Source organism: Balearica regulorum, chromosome 4, assembly GCF_011004875.1.
Source record: "Balearica regulorum gibbericeps isolate bBalReg1 chromosome 4, bBalReg1.pri, whole genome shotgun sequence".
NCBI lineage: Eukaryota > Metazoa > Chordata > Aves > Gruiformes > Gruidae > Balearica > Balearica regulorum.
In genome coordinates this window covers 46,792,374-46,814,808 of record NC_046187.1, presented here as the reverse complement: position 1 = coordinate 46,814,808, position 22,435 = coordinate 46,792,374, and the positions used below count along the sequence as shown (strand labels likewise).

The 22,435-nt window shown below is 44.5% G+C and overlaps 2 protein-coding genes across 5 annotated transcripts in view; one reads left to right on the top strand and one right to left on the bottom strand.

Annotated features, from left to right (window-relative positions):
• Positions 1–4,971, bottom strand: part of SNX25 (sorting nexin 25) — an 87,139-nt gene extending 82,168 nt beyond the window's left edge. The window contains exon 1 of the mRNA XM_075751979.1: positions 4,158–4,971. Coding sequence (XP_075608094.1) covers positions 4,158–4,601 — 444 coding nt within the window. The 5' untranslated portion in view covers positions 4,602–4,971. The remainder of the gene's footprint in view (positions 1–4,157) is intronic.
• Positions 4,972–10,959: 5,988 nt separating this feature from the next.
• The window catches only part of CFAP97 (cilia and flagella associated protein 97), a 38,435-nt gene continuing 26,959 nt past the window's right edge, over positions 10,960–22,435 (top strand). Inside the window, exon 1 of one of the 4 annotated variants that reach the window (XM_075752011.1) lies at positions 10,960–11,076. The gene's annotated coding sequence lies outside the window, so the exon portion shown is untranslated. Of the gene's footprint in view, positions 11,077–11,134; positions 11,255–22,435 lie in introns of those variants that run through there. The other 3 variants (XM_075752009.1, XM_075752014.1, XM_075752010.1) reach the window with 3 other exon arrangements.

The following is a 22,435-nucleotide window of genomic DNA, read 5'->3' as shown; positions in this document are numbered from 1 at the left end:
TCTTTGGTAAGAGCAAGTCCACTGATCCTTGAAAAGTGAAAATCCCCTTTGCAACAGTCATTTTTATCAAGTACAACTGGGTCACCATGCCTTTTTGCTGTCTTGCATTTTGCTGTCCTCCTCCACCACAAATAATCTTGTCCTAAAACAGCTCCTGAGAGGTGCTGAAAAATACGTGTCAATAACATAATGTACAATTTCAAGGTGTGATTCAATTCCCACTATTTAAATATCAATAGAAACTATTTACCGATATTATTCATGCCTGCAAATACTTAAATTAATTGGTAAAACAGTATTATGAGTTGCCTGTATACCTCTCTTCCCTTCTCCTTCCAATGAATATATAAAAAAGAAACATAAAGCTTTATATAGAAGCCAGAAGACTGTCCAGATGTACCTTGCAATCAGAGCTCTCACATACAGGAAGACTATGCTGAAAGCACACCTCACCATGGGGATATAAATTGCACAACTTGCTTTGCAGTTCTCTGCATATTTCAAATGCTCTTGCTGAGATACCTGACTTTAGCAGAAAGTCTTCACCTTTCAAGTCCCACAGGCGTCACACAAACGGTATTTAGGATAAGGCACAGCTTCATATTTGGAAAGACGGCTTCTCTAATAGCAAGTTCAAGCAAAATTAAAAAAGGCATACACCGTGCTCTTCTGAAGTCTGAACCTGCAACACAGCACTTCCTCACCCAAGTTATTCCCTCACATGAATAGGTCCATGAAAATTAACAGCACAAAACTCACATCATAAGTGCTTGCAGAATTGAAAACTTACAAAACCCCCTTTTTTCAGCACAGCATAAAGAATCCCATGCAAGTCTCTCTGAAGCTGATCAAGAGTACTCCCACTCACTTTCCAAGAGCTGAGCCTGACTCCCACTAGAGTAAATATTTATTACTGAATACTTAAGTGTTTCCTCAATTGTTAACCTCAACGTGAAAATTACTCAAAGAACAAACCTATATCTGCCTTGAGTTTCTGTACATATGACACATGCAGAACAAGATGTCAGCCATAAAACTCTATATTAAAAAAACGCAAAAAACCCACCAAAAAGTGTTTTGGGATTTTTTTAATTAGGCCAACAGGGGGTTCTTCCCTATTCTTGAGGAAAAGTGCAACAAGGCTGAAGAAATTCTATCTTTACAGTCATCCTACTGCTGGCTCCCAAAAAAGACAACAGGATCACAAGGTTCTATGAAAAATGGGAGAGTAACAACTGAATGATAATAAACTGGTGTACATACAAAAGGGTGTATAATAAAAAGATAAAGCTACAAGTTTTTCAAAGATAAATGTATGGGGGGAACTTTGCAAGAAACATTTTAGTGAATGGCTTACACTTCTATATGCTGCCTATATAGACACTATTATTTTCTTCACCTACATGTTTCTGAAGCACCAATTGGGAAATCTGCTAAATATACACAAAATTGTGTTCAGAAAAAGTATACCAAGGAGCTTTGCGGCCCTGAAGCCATTTTGTATCAGAAAGAAACAACAAAACTGTAAATTGAAGGCATGCAAAACCCAAATAAGATACCTGGGATTACAGCTTCTAAATAGAAAGGGTAAAATACCTCACTCCTTTTCTGAAAGTCCCCTTCATACAGCCAGGTTAAATTTTGAGAACAGTGCAAAGAGGGAGGAAAGAAAAATTTTAACTGAATCAGGGAGGGGGTAAAGAAACAATCCCAGAAACAGAGTTGCAGCAGGTACTGCTGCTTTAGCAGTGACTTTTAAACACCAGATTTCACTTCCCTTCTGAAACAATGAACACATACCATAGAGGTACAATAAATCCAACCACCACATACTAGACCACTCAAAGCAAGAGCAGGTGTGCATTATTTGCATATACGAATCCAAAGGATGGACACAAAAGGAGAACATCATGAAGAGAAACAGGCAGAAACATACCACAAAAAGAAAGAGCATATGGTATAGTAACTGAAGTGACCGTATTTGTCTCTGGACAGTTCTAATTTCACTCCTGTTCAGTGTGCTTATGTATTACATTTTTTCACAAAGGGGAGAGAGAGCACAATAAATTTAATTTTTTTCCTTCAATTCTCATTTCCCAAATTAAACCAATTTTCATTGTTTGGCTGTTTCACAAATCTGAAAGTCGCTCCTCATTGAGGCAGCAGAGAGATTTCAGTTATTAAGTGTAGATGTAAAGATTTGCTTGTACTATGTATACAATAAGTTCTCCTAAAAGTAAATTAACACACATCCAGATCTTCAGCTAAGTATACTAGCACATAAATGTCACTGGAGCTATATGGCATTATCACTGAAATATTTAATCTCGCAAATCTGTAGGCAACGGGAATTTATTATTGATGCATTTTTCTTTTTTTTTTTCCGTTTGGTGTAAGGTAGTTGAATAATGAAATACAAAAGCACATAGTCCTTTACTACTCAGGTCCTTATGCACTTAGTATGTATTTGTTCCCCAGCATTCCTGCAACAAAAATCAGCTGAACAATCCCTAGCTATACCCACTTACACACTATGTACAGGACAGGTACCTTCTGCTTATCACTTGTTGACTTCGTGCATTACATCTTCTCACTTCCCCGTTTCCCACATCTAACACTCATACACAATACTTATTCTTTACTCCCTTCAAAAAGCCGAGTATGATGTTGAGTCTTCAAAGCAAAGAGGATTTAAAGAAAAGTCTACCGAGAAGACAAAACAATTATCACACACGCCCTCTGCCACAAATAGATCCTGAATGCACGTTTGCAAGTTGTATTATTCATTGAAGTCGCCAACCCCCGGCCAAACGAACCCTTCTACTGACAATAATGTCCTGCCAGTTCCCATCAAACGCAGGCCTGGAAAAACGTATTGCTCACAAATACAGGCTCTTTCCCTCCCTAGGTCAAAGAACTAGGGATAAACCATTACTGCAGGTCATTAGCCGGTTTGATTGGCAAGATGGAAAGACAGCCAACTATATCAGCAAGTTATTTCTAACAGGTTCTGTGTCCTGCCAGCACCCTCTGCTTTCTGCAAATTCAGCTGTATTGACTGCAGTCCCAGAAACACGTAAGTGACAGCATTATTTACTTGCTGCTAACAAGAAGAATGCATGTACTAAACTTAATGAACGAGGTCACCAGAACAGCTAGGCTGCACATCTAGGTGGCACAAATTATGCTTTTTCTCTGTAGAGTGCTCTCAGGTATCCTGCATGACACTATCGAAGTGAAACAGCACTTAGGCGGTACTGTCTACTGCTGCAGCACTTCACACACTAACATACCCCACTAAGGTCTACAACTCACCGGTGAGAGGCCAAGGGCACTTGACCAGAGTCACCAGCTGTGATGTCAAACACCACATCCCTGTGACCCACGGGTAGAGCGGGAGTGCAGGCAGATCCTCATTTCCAGCAGCAGTTTTTCGGACCTGTCTAGGATCAGCTCTGGAGCACTGGATGACTCGATGGTGGGCAGGGGCACAGATGAGAGGAAAGTTATTTTGGCTAGCACCTGCAGTCAGTCTCCAAAAACCTTGTGCTACCAGTCCCGTTCAAAAGAAACAAAAAAAATACTCCTAAGCAGTAAGCTACAAAGAGCTCATGAACACAAATTAGTACATTGCAGAAGATATACAGAAAATAAATTGGTTTATCTTTTGCACAGAGGTCTGCATCGGTTTGTGAACACGTTGGCACTTTCTCAAGGCATTATGGTAACACTATCTAAAGCTGCCCAACTTTACAGCACGCATTTAAGCAACGCTACGCTGGCTCTCTGAGCACATCTCCCTCTTTTACTAATGACATTTCAACTGAAGGAGCAGAAAAGGACTTGATACACAGCCAGCAACAAATTGCTGTACGAGCTTTCCCACAATCCGAAGGTCTCTCTCAGAGCACAGACTTATTTTTCCTGCGCGCCTGTTACCCCTCAGCACAACTTTTCCCGTTCAAATCCCCAACGAGCGGCAGAGAGTAGGCAGGCTCCTGCGGCCGCCGGAGGACAACGGGGCACCGGGTTTGGGCGGCCCGGCGCTCCGCGGCGGAGGGCGGGCCGCGCCACCTCCGTCCCCCCTCCTCCCGGCTCTCCCGCCGGCGGGGAGGACGCGCCGCCACCGCCCGCCCCGCTCCCCTCCCGCCACTTACCCCCACGACCCGCAGGACCGGAGCTGCGGCGACGAAGTCCGGCGGCGGCAGGCGGCGGCGGCCGCGACATATCAGGACGATCAGAGTGCCCAGCGCGGCGGCGGCGGCGGCGCAGCCCGCGTAGAGGGCGAGGCGGAGCAGCAGCAGGGCCAGGCACGGCGGCCCGCCGCCCCCCGCCTCGGCCCGCTCTTGCCCCAGGTGGACAACGGACACTGCCAGCAGCCCCAGCCCCACTGCCAGCACGAAGCGGGACGAGCCGGGATCCTCGTCCTCCTCGTCTTCCGCCGCCTCCTCGCCAGCGCCGGCCACAGCGGCGGCCGCCGGGGCGCTGCGGCGGCCGGCCTCGCCGCTAGGGCTGTGCGAGCCCGGCGGGCCGGGAGCGGCTGTCCCCGCCGCCTCGGGCTGCCCGGCCGTGCTGCTAGCGCTGTCGGCACCGGGGAACATGCTGCTCCTGGTGCCGCTGGGAGCAAGAGCATCTCCCGCCGCGGCAGCCCCCTTCGAAGGTCGCCGCTCCCGTGGCCCCCGCTCTCCTCCGCCGCCTCCTCCGCCGCCCGCCGCCGCCACTGGCACCGCTGCGGCCGCCGGGGAAGCCGGAGCTCATGCCCAGCGGCAGGGGGGTGCGCGGCGGCCCGGCCGCTTCCTGGCGGCCGCTAAGGCGGCAGCGCTGCCCGCCGGTGGGCGGCGGGAGCCGAGCGCTGTGGCAGCACCCGGGAGGCCCCGCCGCGCTGCTCGGTGTCCAGGAGAGGGAGGAGGCGGGGGCGGTGCTAGGCGGGCGGGCGGGCCGGTGACATGTGCGCCCGCCGCGCCGCCCCACGGCGGGGCCTGGCCACCCTGCGCTGCGATCTGACCCGCGGGACTGCGCCGTGGCAGGATGCGGAGGCGTCCGTGCATACAGGCCCAGAAACAACTACGCTCGGACGAAAGGCGGAGAGGAAGGTGCCTCCCCGCGGGGATGCCCGCCGGCTGCGGTGTGGAGCTGGCTCCCGCGGAAAGCTACCGGGCGCCCCTCGGCCACGGGCAGCCTGCCGGAGTTGGGGCGCTGCCGCCCGCCGGCCGCGGCTCGGACCGGTGGGTCCCGGGATGGTCTGGCTGCAGTACCGAGGCCCTGAGCTCGGGACAAAGCCCTGAGCCGGGGCATCTCAGAGGTCCAGACCCCCTCCTGAGTGAACGCGTACGCACTCCTCTGCCTACACCCCTCTGGTCAGCCAAAGAAGACCATAAACAACTGGGATTTAGAAATAAAAATTTGACAGAACAGCGATTTAAATGATAAAACGAATTCTGCAATACCCAGCCCCACTACCCCAAACGAAGCTTGCTGGCACCCCTCTCCCCGCTGGTCTGATGTTTTATAATTGCTTGCGGCAGATTCTGAGAACAAATTCCTCGTTGCAAAAGCCTTGCCACGTTTCAGCTGTGCTCGGGATGCACGTTCACCTTGCCATCGGCATGGTGCAATTACAGCTCTTCTGAAGCTGCAGGTTCATAGCAGCTACCAACTACAGTCAAAGTGGGAGGCCTTGATCTCTGCAAAAGTGGATTTACAAGCGTTTACTCATGGGCTTCATTTTAAGAGCAGATATCCTATTAAGAAAGTTAAGCGCTCTAGAAGTATTTACAGGTATTGAGACTTGTGGGGAGCACTTTTCAGATTGCCAGAACTCCGGCAGTCTTAATATGCAAAATAGCCCTTTTGAACAACAGCTGTTGGTGCTGAGGTGGAGTCCTTTTGATTTATTCACGTTCTGTAAAACTTTTACTTCTATAAAATGAATTATACTAGCCTGATGAACACCGAGGCCCTGACCTTGTGCATGTTTGCGTTTCCATATAACTTCAAGAGCACAACTAGCGTGTTTTAAAACCAGACGCTGAACTTACCCATGCTTCTGCAAGACTAAGCGTGGTGCCGAGGCACTGAGCATGCATAGCGCAGATGTCCAAAAGGTTCGGTTACAGCCCTGGCGCTGCACTGCAACGGTGCACCAGGTCTCAGCTCATGGTGCAGAACGGTAATGGAAATGTGCGCAGTACAGGCGCGGAGATAGTCAGGATTCTAAGTTACAACAAACGTTTTACTCCACCACAGTATTTTCTAAACTAGTTGTAAGCTAACCCACAGTGTCTGATGGTATGGCCTGACTCTTATACAAAATTGTCTCCATATATAAGGCTTTAGCTATTATAGCATTACACAGCAATGTATTTCCTCTCAAAATTCCCAAAGTAGTTTTGGAGCGATTTTAACTCCCATTTTAGTCACTGACCAAATGAGACACTGCTCCTTAATCTGATCCAAAGTCCTTACAGTAACTTAAATATAATTTTATTACACAGTTTATTCTATTTAGTGGATACTAAATTGCACAAAGACCTTTTAAATGCTAGCTCAGACCATTCACAGAGTGTCCAAAATTGATTATTTAAGTAATGTCTATAATATGATTAAAGGTGAAAATCATCATATCATAATAGTGAAAATACTATTGCAATGACAGTCCATTCCCATGCGAACTACTATGTGCCAAAACATCCTGATGCTGCACCAAAGGGCCTGGAGAACAGGCTTCTTTCAGTACGTCTGATCATTAAGACCAACAGAGGCATTCTTGCAGAGTCTGAAAGCTTTTGGATAAGGCCCAACATGCCAGAAGGCTTCCTATCAAGTTATTTTATTCTCATCAGGTAGAAAACAAAAAGCAAAGATCCATCTCCCAGCACACACTTTATTCCTCAAAGATTTTAGAAAATACAGAGCTTTGGACTGAGTTCAAGATCTATTCTGGGATCTTAATAAAGATCCACACAAGAAACCAGCCAGAGTGTGCCGAGGCCTTCTATTGCAAATGCATTCAGGAAACTGTCTGGGCCTCTGTCAAAACTACTTAAGGGAATTGGATTTTTAAATTAACCTGAAGCAGAGCATGTAATGTTGTTAGTCCTGTGTAAACAGAGATTATTTTCTTATTAGAGTATTAATTCTCAGAAGTGGAGAGGAAGATAAAAAAATAAACCTACCTGCAATCACAGTTTTATCCTGCAGTGCTTACGCACAAAAACAGTTCTTGTCTGAATGAGTAATCCCACCAATTTTAGCTAGGATTTACACATCATACCCTGAATTAGATATGTCTAAACTCAAGTGTGTATCCATAGAGCTAGAGGGAGATTTGATTGTTCTTCTTTTAGTTTTTAATAAGATTCTATGACTTTTCAACTTGAGGTACAATTCCTGATATTTTAGATGACATCCTAGCTCCACTGAAGTCAACGGCAATTTTCAAGTTTACCTCAGTGTTATTCGAACTTCTCCTTTTGTACTTTAAAAACTACTTTTCTGTGCAAGACAAAAGGACTCCAGAAGTCAATTTTCTGAACTGGGAGTTATTTTATTCTCTTTCTGTAACTATTTACTCAGTCATGGAACTAGTTTATGAGATTCAAACTCTACCTTATTCAAACATTACAGCAAATATCTTTCCTATGAAGATAAGACTATTTTAATCTCATTTTAAAGCAGAAATTATGTCTGATTTGGGGAAAGAGTCAGCATTTTCACTTTTTTCCTTTGAGCTAGAGGCGTAGTTTACCTGTTTGTAACGTACCCTAGGAAAAGCCCCATTGGTCCGAACACACTTTTACATCTGTCTTTAGTGACAATCTTGCAACTTACACCTTCACAGTACTGCAAACTTTAAACTTCAATAAATTTGCACCTTTAAAATGTTTAGACAAGCTTTATGCAAACCTCATCAAGTTCAGCAAGGCCAAATGCAAGGTCCTGCACATGGGTCAGGGCAATCCCAAGCACAACTACAGGCTGGGCAGAGAATGGATTGAGAGCAGCCCTGAGGAGAAGGACTTGGGGGTGTAGGTGGACAAGAAGCTCAACATGAGCCGGCAGTGTGCGCTTGCAGCCCAGAAAGCCAACCGTGTCCTGGGCTGCATCAAAAGAAGCGTGGCCAGCAGGTTGAGGGAGGTGATTCTCTCCCTCTACTCAGCATTCCTGAGATCCCACCTGGAGTACTGTGTCCAGCTCTGAGGTCCCTAACAGAATAAAGACATGAACCTGTTGAAGCGAGTCCAGAGGAGGGCCACAAAGCTGATCAGAAGACTGGAGCACCTTTCCTATGAAGACAGGCTGAGAGAGTTGGGGTTGTTCAGCCTGGAGAAGAGAAGGCTCCAGGGAGACCTTATAGCAGCCTTCCAGTATCTAAAGGGACCTGCAAGAAAGCTGGGGAGGGACTGTTTGCAAGGGTGATAGGACAAGGGGTAATGGCCTTAAGCCAAAGGAAGGTAGATTTAGATTAGATATTAGGAAGAAATTCTTCACTGTGAGGGTGGTGAGGCACTGGAACAGGTTGCCCAGAGAAGCTGTGGATGCCCCCTCCCAGGAAGTGTTCAAGGCCAGGCTGGATGGGGCTTTGGGCAACGTGGTCTAGTGGAGGGTGTCCCTGCCCATGGCAGGGGGGTTGGAACTAGATGATCTTTAAGGTCCCTTCCAACCCAAACCATTCTATGGTTCTATGCAAATCAACAGTTTCCTAAAGGCTTTTTCACATTTACTTTCTGTTTTGTGAGCTTTTCTGGCTCAGATCGCATTGCTATGAAGGTCAGCAATTTACCAGTTCTCAATTAAAAAAGAAATTTACATTATAGGGAAAAAAAGGTGTGTAACATGCATAGTTAGTTTATATTTTAGCATACTTAAAACGTTGGATGAATTACATGCTTTTTTATAATGACTGTGGTGCTGCATTGTAGCTACAGTCATGTTAAGATTTTATAGAAATTCCTAAAAGCCAAAACCCAGAAGTGCTTGTGAACTTTTAAACCTGGTGGTATGGAAAAGTGATACAACTGTTAGAAACAATCATAGGAAAAACAGAAAATAAATTTACTGGGTAGTGGATGCTGTTGATTTCATGAACTCTAGCTAATAGAGCAACAGAAAAGGAGATTGTATGTTATACTTCTCAGTATCTTAAATCTTATTTGACACCTTTCAAGAAACTCAAGAAAATGACTGTGATTATTTCTGAAAGGATTGTAGAATGATGGGGCTTAAAATGGCCAAAGTTTTTTGCCTTTTAAAACTTTCCCTGCAATGGTAGATGCTTTGGACTTGATTGAAAACGTAAAATGTAGACACATTTCAGTGGAAACCATGTAAACAATGTGTCTCTATAAAAGCAGACATAGTTTGTCTGATAAGACTTTACCTCAATGTTTATATATTACAACTGCAAAACTTACACAGTTTTTTCTCCTTACAAGAATGTCATTTGTAAAGACATTACAATATAGCCCTTAATTACACAATCATATACTATCTTTCCATTAGGCCTCATTCCTCCTTTACTGAAAATTAATTGAACTGCTCTTAGAAATAACTATTAATTTTGTTGCCCATATTTCTACAAAATATGTAAGTTACACTAATATTAACTGATTTTACTTTTCACTATGCCTTTTTGAGACGTTATTATATTTTGCCTATTTGCAGATAGGAACCTGATGCACAGGAAAAAAGGAGAAAAGCACCCATTTAGCATCCAATGTGAGGTACCAAAGACAAATATATGCCTCTGTGTGTTCCTGTGCCAAATGAAATAGGGCTACACACACGCCAGTTGTCTTGGCTGCACAGCCCTGATTCAACTCAAAATACAGTATGCTCAGAAAAAAAGTGACCTTGTAATTAAATCTTTTTCATGATGGTCAATGGGGCCAAAGTAAAGTTGAATTTTTAGTTTTGAATGCGTGGATCAGTAATCTAGAAGTCCTTCTTTTCACATAATTCTTTCCTACTTTGTTAAAAGTAACATTATTATTAAAGAAATGCCAAGTTCTGATATTGCAACTGGCTCCTTCAAAAGAGCCAGAACTTTTCCCACCCTTACACAGGACACTACCACTTCCTGGTGGCAGATCACTAGTAGGTAGTCACCACTTACCTAGTCAGTGCTAGAAGTAATAAAACTCAGCCTGAAGGCTTCATCCATGTTTCTGCAATAAGTATACTGACATTCAAGAATGCAGAGGTCAGGTTCTCTCGGGGAAAGGTCCTGATCCAACCCCAAATATTTGGGTTAGGTGTCCCTAGAAGCCCTCCAGATCAGTTTTCCCCCTCCATTTCCTCAGGATATGCTGCTTGGTGCCACAGCCCTGCCACTATAATGTGAGGGCCATTGCCTTGACCTGGGATGCTGTCACCTCAGCCTGGGGCACCATCCCCTCGATCTGGGTCACCATCCCCTCCATATGGGCTGCTAGCACCTCAACCAGGAGTGCCATCATCCAGACTTGGGGCACCATCATCTCAATCTGGAGCACCATCCTTCAATCTGGGGTACTGTTACCCCAACATGAAAAACCATCATCTCAGCAGATGGCGTCATTACCTCAACCTGGGGCACCGTTATCTCAACCTGGGATGCCATCACTTCAAAATGGAGATCCAGCACCTCAGCCTGGGGCACTATTATCTCAACTTGAAGTACCATCACCTCAGTATGTGGCCCTATCACCTCAATATGGAGTGCCATCACCTCAGCCTGGAGCCCCATTGCCTCAATCTGGGGACCATCATCTCAAGTTGGGACACTATCACCTCAACCTGGAGCCACATCACTTCAACCTGAGGACCATCACCTCAACTTGGGGCACTATCACCTCAGCACGGGGCGCCATCACCTCACCAACACTCCCAACGTGCTCCCCCGCTTCCTGTGGAGCCGAATGAGGCGGGAGGTCCCGGCCCCCCGGCTCCCTTCCCGCCCCCCTCAGGCACCGCCTTTTCCCGCCCAACGACGCGAGGGGGGCTGGCCCGGGCTGCGTAGGAGTCTGGCATCTAGACAGCGGGCGCAGCGCTGCCTGGTTCCCCTTTTCCCTCTTCTCTCTTTCTTCTTCCGTTCGTGTGAGTATCCGCCCCGGCTGCCTCCGCGGTTACCACAACAAAGCCGGGGGGTGGGGGGTAGAGGAGGGAAGAGGAGACGGTGGCTACTGCTTACCGGGCGCTGCTGGCCTGGCCTGGCGGCAGCGGGGCTTCCGGTGCTCCGTGTCGGGGGTCCCCGGTGCCTCCTCCCCAACTAAAGGTGCCCGGAGAGCGGGTGTGTGGCGGTTGGGGGCGGCGGGAGGGGGCGGTAGGCATTTTCATCCCTCGCCTGAGGTAATTTTTGCCAGATCAAGCAAGATGGGAGACGGGGTTTGGTGTTTGTATATATAGATAATTTTTTAATCATTATATAATTTATATTTTTATTATTTTTTTAATTTGTTGTCTTTCTACTTGGCTCCCTGCCTGAGTGACACGTATGTTAGGTGTCTCCCAAGCATGTTGAGCACGCTCTATTTGGAGGGCTTCTCTGGCCAGCGTTGAGCTGCCAGAGTTTAGTCATGCTGCTGTGAGACGCGTTGTACATCCCACTTCACTGCCGTGTGCCTGCCCTCTGCTTCTCGGGGGGGGATTGGAAAAGTGATGGGAGATTGTCTTCTGGGGTACTGGCCCTCGTTCATGTTGTAGTCATTGGCTTTGGGAGCGGGTTACTGCATCATGCGTGACATCCTTAAAGTTACCGGACTAGGAGGGATGTGTTGAAGCGATGCTTGAATAGAGTTTAGTGAAGTGTTTTGGTTGGGTGTAATTGGTGGGAATTAAGTCCGCTGAAATTATTGTTGTAAACAGCTTACCTGGAGTGTGTTAAATCATAGCAATAGTCACATCTGCAATTTCCTCAGGATGACAGCGTTGTAACTGCCCCTGCCCTGCACAGGGCTGTGTTTTGCACTAATTGTTCCCAAGATGGGGCTGTAGTTTGGGAAAATAACCAAGTGCCTAATCTCTTGGCCACTGTGGATTTGTGTGGAAATCGTAAGGTAACTGTAAATCCTGGGCCTTTCTTGGCTGTCATTTGTGCAGCCCCTGCAGCAGTGCACCGCACTGAATTTGTTCCAAAGCATCTCAGTAAGATGATACAACGAACAGCAACATATGTCATGCTCGTGAAGCTCCATTTTTTTCTGGAGTTTTCACAGCATTTCACAGCATAGGGAAATTGGCATTTTAAAATATAGTTTAGCATGGCTTCTGGCACAACCTAATTTAAGGTCGTCGTCTTCTATGCCTTGCTAAAGTTTTTCTCTTGTGGTTCTGTTAAACACAAATTTTCAGAAACTGGTTTTATTATAGTATGCAAATGTTTACACTTGTTCATTCTTACTATAAATATATATAAAAACATCTAATGTTTGCATTTGGACATTTATATATTTTAAAATTAGGTGGTTGAAATTGCTATGTAACATTCCTAGAAACAGCAGGAAAACTATGTGGGTTGGAATGAATATAACAGATATAGCAGTGTTAAATTTCTTTTGCATTCCTGCTTTTGTCTGTTATGAGGTGCTCAATACAGAGCATCAAGTGCCTTGTGCACATTTTTCTTCTCTGAAAAAATAGTTAATGTCTTTTTCTTGGATAGAAGGTGATTGCTGGAGTTCTCAATGGAGAGAGAACAAAGTTCCACAAAAAGTTAAATTCTTCAGAGGAGCTATTTGAAGACTAAAATGAAGTAATCATTACTAGAAAATTAGTCACTGGATGTTTAGCTTAAGAATCGTTTGTAAAATAATTAGCATTTTAAAATACAGTTTCCAAAAATTTGGACTCGCTTTTGTAATGTGTTACGCTCCCCCACAATTTTTTCCTCTTCATTTTGGTTTTTTGTTTGTTTTGTGTTTTGATTTTGGGTTGGGGTTTTTTTTGGTAGTGCGGCCATTGTTCCTTTGTATTTTCTCAGCCTAGATAATCCTTGCAATGTTACGGAATGGAGACCTGAGAAAAGGAGAGAACAAGTGATTTCGGGACATTCTCTTCCTTTTCTTGGGACTTAAAGCTTTTATGACCTACTGTGATTTTTGTTACGGTTTTTTTTGCTTGCCCATGTTTCAAAGGGCATTCAGAAGGTCCCATGTTTCTGCATAAGTCTTAATGGGCTCAGAGGGCCATCAGGACTGTGGAGGCTTTGAAAGTGCAATTGGCCAATGCCTTTAGAGGCTTGGCCCAGCAGCACATGCAGGTGCTTCTCTAAGGAGTGTTTCAAAATTTGCAGGATAGGTGGCATATGGCCTTCTGTGACATAGGTGACAGAAGCATCTAAAAGCTTTTTAAGGTGTGCCCAGTCAGGAGTCGGGTGATGTAATAACATAACTGGAGCTCAGCCTCAAAGTGAGCTGGCTCCTAGGTGAGCCTAGGTATCTCCTTAAATTCATGGGAGATAGGCAGACCATTATTATGATTGATGTACCTTAGTGCTTCTACCAGACCTGCTTTTTAAAGTTTTTGCATTCGTTGCTTCCTGGTCTTATGTTCAACCAACCAAGACTGGTGATGGAATGGTCTAAAACATAATCTACCTTCCTTGGCTAAGGTTTTTCTCATTCAACAGTCTCAACTGATGTTTAAGTCACAATTCAGTGATGGGTATTTGTCATTCTTGAAGTGTTTCATTCTAATAACATAATAAACACTGGAACTCCAGGAAACCCGTATTACGTTGAATTTAAGAGCGCCCTGTCTTTCAGTATTTTGTCTGCTTTTCCATACTGATATTTCTAATCTGAAGAAATGAACATGTCATAAAAATATAATGCAAGAGAGGACCTCAAGAGGCCTTTACTTCATTTGCCCCCCAACACACATTCTGAGGAAACATAAATATACTTGGACTATTCCTAAGTGATATTTGTTTAAGCTGTTCTTTGTATACTGATTTAGTGACTGAATTTCTGTAGGTTTCCCTGCTCATCTGTACCAGACAGTGCTTGTTCCTCTTACGTAGAAATAAATTCACTGAAAATTAAAAGAATTGCATCTTATTTTCAGTAGCTGTGGAGAATGAGATTGCTATCTCTGTAAAACTGTGTTTTCCGAACTGTGATAATAGGTGTCATCTTGTGGTCACAAAACTCACATCTATTTGATCCGTGTTGAAGCACATCTATGCAAAGTGTTGAGGGAAATGCTGATGACATGCCTATTTGTGCAGTCAGGTCACTAAGCATACTAAATCCATAACATTAGAAGCATGAACAAACTTCTAGTTCAATGAGCGTTTCTGTTGGAGACAGCTCGTGTGTTGTGCAACTTGGTAAGGATGGCCTGGTATTCTGAGTATACTGTGATTTATTTGCTGCTGAATTCCAGCAATAGTTTGTGAAATGGTATAGCTGCTTCCTTTGTGGTCCTGCCACCTACTTCAGGACTGACACAGAGTGAAATCCAGAATAGGCCAAGGTTAAGTGGAATGTGTACAGTATAGATGGTCAGCTCTTAGATAAAGTTTCAGTGCTCTTGAACTCTATTATGGCTTTCTTTTTGAGGTCTGGCTTCCCAACAGTAGCAGGTGGGTGTCTGTAGATTCTAAGCATTTCTGGGCCATGCCTCTACTGCGTGCAATGAGTGAGGCGGGAGTACAGACTGAACGCAACTGGTCCGTTACAAGGTGAGAGTAGGGCGAAAGTTACTGTGCAAATACTGGTGAAAGAATTGTTTCTCATTTACTTTTAAAACTCCCTTTTTTAATGAAAGAGGGAGTTTATGTCTCTATATAGTTTCAAATGGGGAATGATCAATGGTGGTTTGAGAGTTTGAAGATGTACTGTATTGGGTCTGTCTGAGATGGAGTTAATTCTCCCCACAGCAGCCCTCATAGTGCTGTGCTGTGTATTGGTAGCTAGCAAACTGTTGATAACACACCAGTGTTTTGGCTACTACTGAGCAGTGCCAGCACACATCAAGGCTTTCCAACATTTCTTTTTCCCCAGCAGCAGGCTGGGGGTGGGCAAGATCTTGGGAGGGGACACAGACAGGACAGCTGACCCAAACTGACCAAAGGGATATTCCATACCATATGACGTCATGCTCAGCAGTAAGAAACTGAGAATAGGGGGAGGAACAGGGTGGGGGCATTCGTTGTTTTTTTTTTTTTTACAATGTTTGTCTTCCGGAGTAAGGGGCACACTTACTGAAGCCCTACTTCCCAGGAAGTGGCCGGACATCGCCTGCTGATGGGAAGTAGAGAATAATCTTTGCTTTTTGCTTTGCTTCCGCGCGCGGCTTTTTGCTTCAGCTACATTAAACTGCCTTTATCTCGACCCACGAGTTTGGGATTGTTTTTTCTCCATCTTCCCTTCTCCCCTCCCTGCCTTGCTGAGGAGGCGAGTGATAGAGCGGCTCTGGTGGGCACCTGGCCCCCAGCCAGGGTCAACCCACCACAGTCTTTTTGGCGCCCAACGTGGGGCACGAGAAAATCGAGATAAGGATAGTAATTGGAAGAGGTAACGGGCAAAACATTGACTGAACGTAACTTGAGAGTGATATAGTGGTGAAGGGACTAGAGGTAGATTTTGTGTGTAGATTGTCCACTCTTGTTTGGTGTTGTGATAGTGTTGTTTTGATTTTGGTGTGGGGAATTCTTTTTCTTTTTCTTTGTTGATGTGATTAGTGTTTGTGAAGTTTTGTGTTGAATGTATATTTTAATGATAATTCTTAAATATGTGATTCACAGAGGCGAGGGGTGGAATGTGTTGGTTTTGTGTGGCAAGGTTTTGGTAGCGGGAGGGCTACAGGGGTGGCTTCTGTGAGAAGCTGCTAGAAGCTTCCCCTGTGTCTGACAGAGCCAATGCCAGCCGGCTCCAAGACGGACCCGCCGCTGGCCAAGGCCAAGCCAATCAGCGCCCCTGTGATAACATATTTAAGAAAGAGAAAAACAGTTAGAGAGCGCTTTTGCAGCCAGAGAGAGGAGTGAGAAGATGTAAGAACATCTGCAGACACCAAGGTCAGTGCAGAAGGAGGGGGAGGAGGTGCTCCAGGCGCCGGAGCAAGATTCCCCTGCAGCCCGTGGTGAAGACCATGGTGAAGCAGGCTGTCCCCCTGCAGCCCATGGAGGGAGGATGAGGGGGTGTAGAGATTCCACCTGCAGCCCGTGGAGGACCCCATGCCGGAGCAGGTGGAGACACCTGAAGGAGGCTGTGACCCCGTGGGAAGCCCGCGCTGGAGCAAGCTCCTGGCAGGACCTGTGGATCCGTGGAGAGAGGAGCCCACGCCAGGGCAGGTTTGCTGGCAGGACTTGTGACCCCGTGGGGGACCCACGCTGGAGCAGTTTGCTCCTGAAGGTCTGCACCCCGTGGAGGAGACTCACGTTGGAGAAGGCCATGAAGGACTGTCTCCCGTGAGAGGGACCCCACGCTGGAGCAGGGGAACGATGAGAGGAGTCCTCCCCCTGAGGAGGAAGAAGCGGCAGAAACACCGTGTGATGAACTGACCGTAACCCCCACTCCCCGTCCCCCTGTGCTGCTGGGAGTGGCGGAGGTTGAAGCCAGGAGTGAAGTTGAGCCCGGGAAGATGGGAGGGGTGGGGGGAGGTGTTTTTAAGATTTGGTTTTATTTCTCATTCCTCTACTCTGTTTTGCTTAGTAATAAATAAGATGAATTCCCTCTCTAAGTTCGGTCTGTTTTGCTCGTGATGATAATTAGAGAATGATCTCTCCCTGTCCTTATCTTGACCCATAAGTTTTTTTTCATTGTACCTTTTCTCCCCTGTCTAATGAAAGAGGGGAGTGATAGAGCGGCTCTGGTGGGCACCTGGCCCTCAGCCAGGGTCAACCCACCACATGTACACAGAGACCTTTGAGGTTTGGGCCACCTTTGTGCTGTACTTTGAGACAGTTGATCAACATGGAAGCGTTACTTACATGAAGCAGGGGAAGTGGTGTATCCATTGTCATTTGGAAGATGGCAATACCTGACTCCCAATAGCCTGGAGCAGCTGCTTGGATTAGTCTCAGCAGATCCCAAGGCATCTTATGTTTGAGTGGTATGCTTGGAGCATGAGGAAGGCGCGTGCAGGTAATCCCAACTGGTGCATGAGGATGATCGCAGTTGTGACTCCAGCCTTTACGGGGCAGATATGCTGAAGTTTTGCTTTAATAAGAGGAATTGTTTTCCTTTTTCTTGCATGCCATCATGGACTACTCTGCCATATTCACCGCCTTCAGTTGTGGATAGCCTGGTTGAATGCTTGTTGCCCCAATATTTACATCTTGGTATTGGGCAGAAATACTCTTCATAGATAAAGCAGGAGTGAGAAAACTCAGCTTCCATTTACCTTACTCTTCACCCTCAACACCTGGCAGTGGAGTCTATCCTTTTCTGGGCTTTTTGTACCTGTATACAGGTACAAAATACAATAACTTTGCTGCCAGGAACTGTTCAGTATCTGTCTATGTTAACGAAATACTGTGGCTATGGATCGCTTTTGGGAAGGATCGGTGCCAGTGCCTAGTTTCTCCTTGCTGCCTTTGGTCCCTGAGATAGCTGGAGGTGGGACTCTTCCAAGTAGTGAGATACAGCATATGGCAGTAGGCCCATGAGACTTTGATGTGGGTGACGTCACTTATGCTTGTAGAGATGGAGGGCCTTATGAAGGAAGTCCTTCCAGAAATTGCTGATACTTTTATCAAACAACATATGATTAATTATCTTCATTTTTTGATTGTAAGTTGCTTCTGTTCCCTCTAGGTTGGGAGGATTTGCTGGTTATTTTCTTGGGATTCTCAGCAGTGACTGAGTAGCCGTGGCCTGATGGGCATCGTCACTCACAAGATTTAAGTGCTGTAATCTCTGACCCAACCTTTCTGCTTATGAGGTGACAAGGTGACCTTCACTGAAGAACAAATATTTAATGCATGTGTATGAGTAAAGTCCTGGAGCTACAGATCCATGTCTCTCAGCATAATATATTGCAGCTTTTCATAGTGGGAGAATAGCTTATTTTTGGCACAAGAGGAACTACTTTTTCTTCTCCTTTTTTTTTTTTCCCCCCCCTCCCTTGTACATTAACTTGAAAGACTTTGCCTTGCAGTCATCTAGGGCTCTCTGGTGGTCATGTGCTTTCATTTGCTCTAACAGATGCTCGCAGTTGACTCTGTTCCAGGACTTTGTAGTGCCCATTTGCTGTACTGAATCCTTGCTTGAAATAGCCAGGAGACTCAGGGCTTTCTGTTGGAGTCCTTTTAAAAGGACTCCAAAGTACTTTGGAGCATCTCCAGTGGGCCTACCTCTGCTTGGAGACAGAGCTGCTGTTCTGAGGGCTAACCTGTCATAGGTTTGGCAGTTACTAAACTCTATCTTACAGCATACAGGGAAAAATCTTTTTCTCTGTGTCCAGAAAAACCAAACCAAACAAAGAAAAGAAAAAAAAGCAAAAAAAAAAAAACCAGAGGAAAAAGGGCAGCAGTGGCTGGGTATATTGACTGCATAGATTTGAAGTAGTAGCTCTTCTCTCCTTCCTTTTCTCTAGCTAGGAGAGAGAAAAAGACAGTGAAAGGCACTAGAGAGCCAGCTGAGAATCAGCTGGACAAGCAGCTCATGAGCCAACAAGAAGTTTGTCATGAATCAGCAGTGAATACTTATATGTAGACTGTAATCTGAGCAAAGGGATTCACCCCCACATAGCTATGTCTGGGTGTTTGATTAGCAGCAACATGGTTACCTGTAACTGGGCAGAGCCAGGTTTTTCTTGGAGGTGCACCGTGAAAGGATAGAAACTAATAGTTGCGGGATGTGACATGGGAAATTGTGATTAAAGGAGAAGAAACTCACAGTGAGGATTGTTAAGCACTGGAGCAGGTGCCCACATAGGACGTAAAGTGTTCATTCTTAGAGTTTTAAAAAATTTGGCCAAACTATAACCAACTTTGAAGCTGACCCTGCTTTGAGCAGTGGACTGGACTGGATAATGTCCAGAGGATCCCTTCCAACCTATTTTTTTCTATGATTCTAATTCCAGCTCCTGTCTGCTTTGTGGTGTTCTGCAGAGTAGCTTGCCTGTACTTCAACCAGCCCTTTCATCTGAGGGTCCAAATGAGGGTCCAGATCTGAGGTCCAGTGCAGGATGTGTAACTGTGGAGCAGCAGAGCTTGGATAGATTTGTAGTGTTGGAGTTTATTCTGAGTTGGGGTTGAGGCCTTGTACGTTGTAGATTGGTTATGAACCAGTCATGGTTTGGATTGGGGAAACAGGTACCCAAGTTTGGAGAGCATATGGCGTGCAGAACAGCTGTAGCAGGTATTGTGCTCTGAGCTTGGAAAATTAGAATATCTATTAAACAAGCTGGTTGTTTCATTCATTGGGGGTTTCTCTCAAGGGAAATAGTTTCCCCAGAGGTGTATTTCCTCCTTTGCATGCTTTGTTGTTTCTTAGTAGCAAAAATGAAAACTTTAATTAAAGAGAAGGTGGGTAGGGCTGGGTATTTGTGGTTTGTCACATGGCTGGAAGCAGCTGCGCTAGTTGATCTTTAGCACTGTTGATTGTATCTGAGAACAAACTAAGTTTTGGATTAGTCTGTTTTACAGGTTTTAAGACTTTTGTTACCCTGTGTTTCCCCTCTTTTAAACTAAACAAACCCTCAGAATTTGGACTTTTCTAATTGTCTTAAAATTTTTATTGCTGTCTTCTAGACACTTTCAAATTTGTCTTTTTTTTAAGCCTCAGCCAAAAATGAGGAAGGGTGGGAGAAAGAGGGGGGTGGGGTTTGAACTAGTGTGTTTTTACATGGTAACTTGTTTAATGATTGTTATTTTTTAAAATGTTAGTCAGATGATATGTCTAGCATTTTCACCATCTCCCAAGCTCACCATACAAAGACGTGATTTGGCAGTCACCAGGTTTAAGGGGGCAAGATCCCTGGCACAGGGGCTATACTGAGTAAATAGAGGATTTTGGAGTGTCCTAAAGAATATCTGCCATTGCTAGTATAAATCTTTTAATTAAAACACTTTAACCTTCCAACCCCTTAGCTCTCAAACACTTGTTTCTGCTCTCTGAGGTCAGGAGGGTGGGTCCCTCTTCCGAAGAGGTAGAAATTTCTAGCTGAAAGGAGGAGTGCCATCTGTGGCAGCACTAATTGTACAGGCTGGGAGAAGATTGCCTGCTTGGTTACTTCTTTCAGCATCAATTATACTTACAAAGCAGAATTAATAACCCTAAACCAGAAGGTGCCACATTGAAGCTGAATATAACATTATTATGGTTCTGATACTTTACATAATATATTTGTTAATACATCCTAAGTTGGTGTCTGTTCCTTTCTGTTGCAGGAAACATATTACTGACTGATCTTGAGTATACTATAGCTGTGCTGTATTATGGCCTTTGTGGTGATGTACAGTATGCACACAGTAACATCAGAAATTTCTTATGCAAGCATGCATAAGGGGCTTGATTTCCACTTTTGTTAAATAAATATTTAACAAAATTTATTTACTTTAATAAATTAATAAAATAAATAAATATTTATTTTTAAATTAAATTTAAAATTTAACCAGAATATTAAGACATCCTAAAAGCACTTAAGGCCTTCAAAGGAGGTATAGCATACAAATTCAGTGTGGTGTTCTGTGTGCTAGGAATTTGTATATGTTACTAGATAGGAAAAAAACCCAGCTTTCCTCTCTATATGAACCATCCTCTTCCTTGATCATGAAAGTAGAATGCTTAAAAGAAAGTTTATCGCTGCTTGTACTTCAGTCGTGATTTTTTTCTTTTTTTTTCTGTGATCTTTTTCAGTACTCTCTTATGCACGTATTCCAGATGGTCTGCATTTAAAAAAGTGAAAGATTGATTGGATAACTTTAAGGTTTAACCAAGGTTAAAACACCTTGAATCTTTCACTAGGTACTTAATAAGTGTTAGTTTCTAACATTCAAAAAATGTTATCAAAAGGCAGTATGTGTTCAAACACAAAACCACATCTAAATCTCTATCCTCACTAATCACTTTTTATCTACTATCCTACCTTTGTATAAGATACTTTATAGTGTAGCCATGCGTAAAGGCCTGCTATTAGATATTACTTACAAAAATATTTCAGGTGGTGCTGTAGTTGGCAGATTTGCAGTTGGCAGGGGAAAAACACTAGATATGTTTAGCATGAATAAGGTCTTGATCTTTGTTTAACATGGAGGAGAATGCCAAAATGCTACTTGTCCTTTGGGCAGCACAGCAGCAGGCAGTGGTTGACCTGTACAGGAGCTGAGCGGTCTTTGCTCTTGCAGTGGGCGGCTGGTGAGAACATGGATGCAGTCTCAGTAGGTAGTCAGATGCTCAGATTCTCTAGACAAGAAAGTGTGGGTCCCTACTGCCCTGACAGCCGGACTGCATGTTCTCCTTGGCTGCTTGGCCACTGCTTTCTGATCTTAAATGGGTCAAGCTTGGTGTTTACAGGTGAAGGGATTAAAAAGTGGTATAAACTGCGAGGAACTGCAGTGAGGAAGATAAAAAGACTAATGGGTGGGTGTTACACTTAGAAGAAATTGGGGGAGAGAGGTAGAGGATTACAAGGGGAGAGGAAATATTACAGTAAAAAAAGATCTGACAAATAATTAATGGCCAACACGCTCATTTGAATTGGTCATATTTATGTTAGAGGGTTTTTATGGCAGAAAGCCACCAAAAGCATATATATTTTGTAAATAAGTACGGTGGTCATTAGAATTAGCAGTTAATGATAAGTGTTTGACTCTAATGACAGTTTTATTGAGATTTCAGATTATCATTTGTTGATTCTGTATTTTAACAATTGATAATGTAGCAGAACTCTGTACTTCTCACAGAAATAAAATTACGCTCTGCCCTGTACATAAAGGGGTGTGAATGTGTGTGTGCACACACAGCCAATTTATTAATTTAGGCATGGTTTATCAGCAAAATTACTTCTGTATTGCTGCTTCTTGGCAAATTCCAGCTCCCTTAAAAACATTCTAGATGCATGAGTGGAATAGGAACCAACAATACCATTTCTTCATCTATTTGCTCTTCTTTGGTTTTAATGGAAACTACAAAATTAATTAATGTTTAGTTTGTGAATGATTAAGAATGTCAGTGAGAGGAATTGACCAACACAGCATGTCTGTTTTCCATTAAGATGAAGAATAAAGTCCTTAGGGGGTTGTGCTAGAAAAGTGGAAGGAGCATTTGGCGATGAAATGACGTGTGTTACGGCTGCTGCTCTTTGGGCAGAGTCAGAATGCTAAACTGCATTTCTCCTGCTAACAGTGATTGCTGTCCATGAATCAGTTATGTCTCAGTCTTCATGGAAAACAGCCTGCTGGCAGGTAAGCTATTCCTAAGTCATGCAGAGTGGGAAGGTGTGTGCTCCTCAGCTGGTGCTAATGGTGGAAAGGGATGTACAAGCTCCTTGCTATCTTTTACCACTT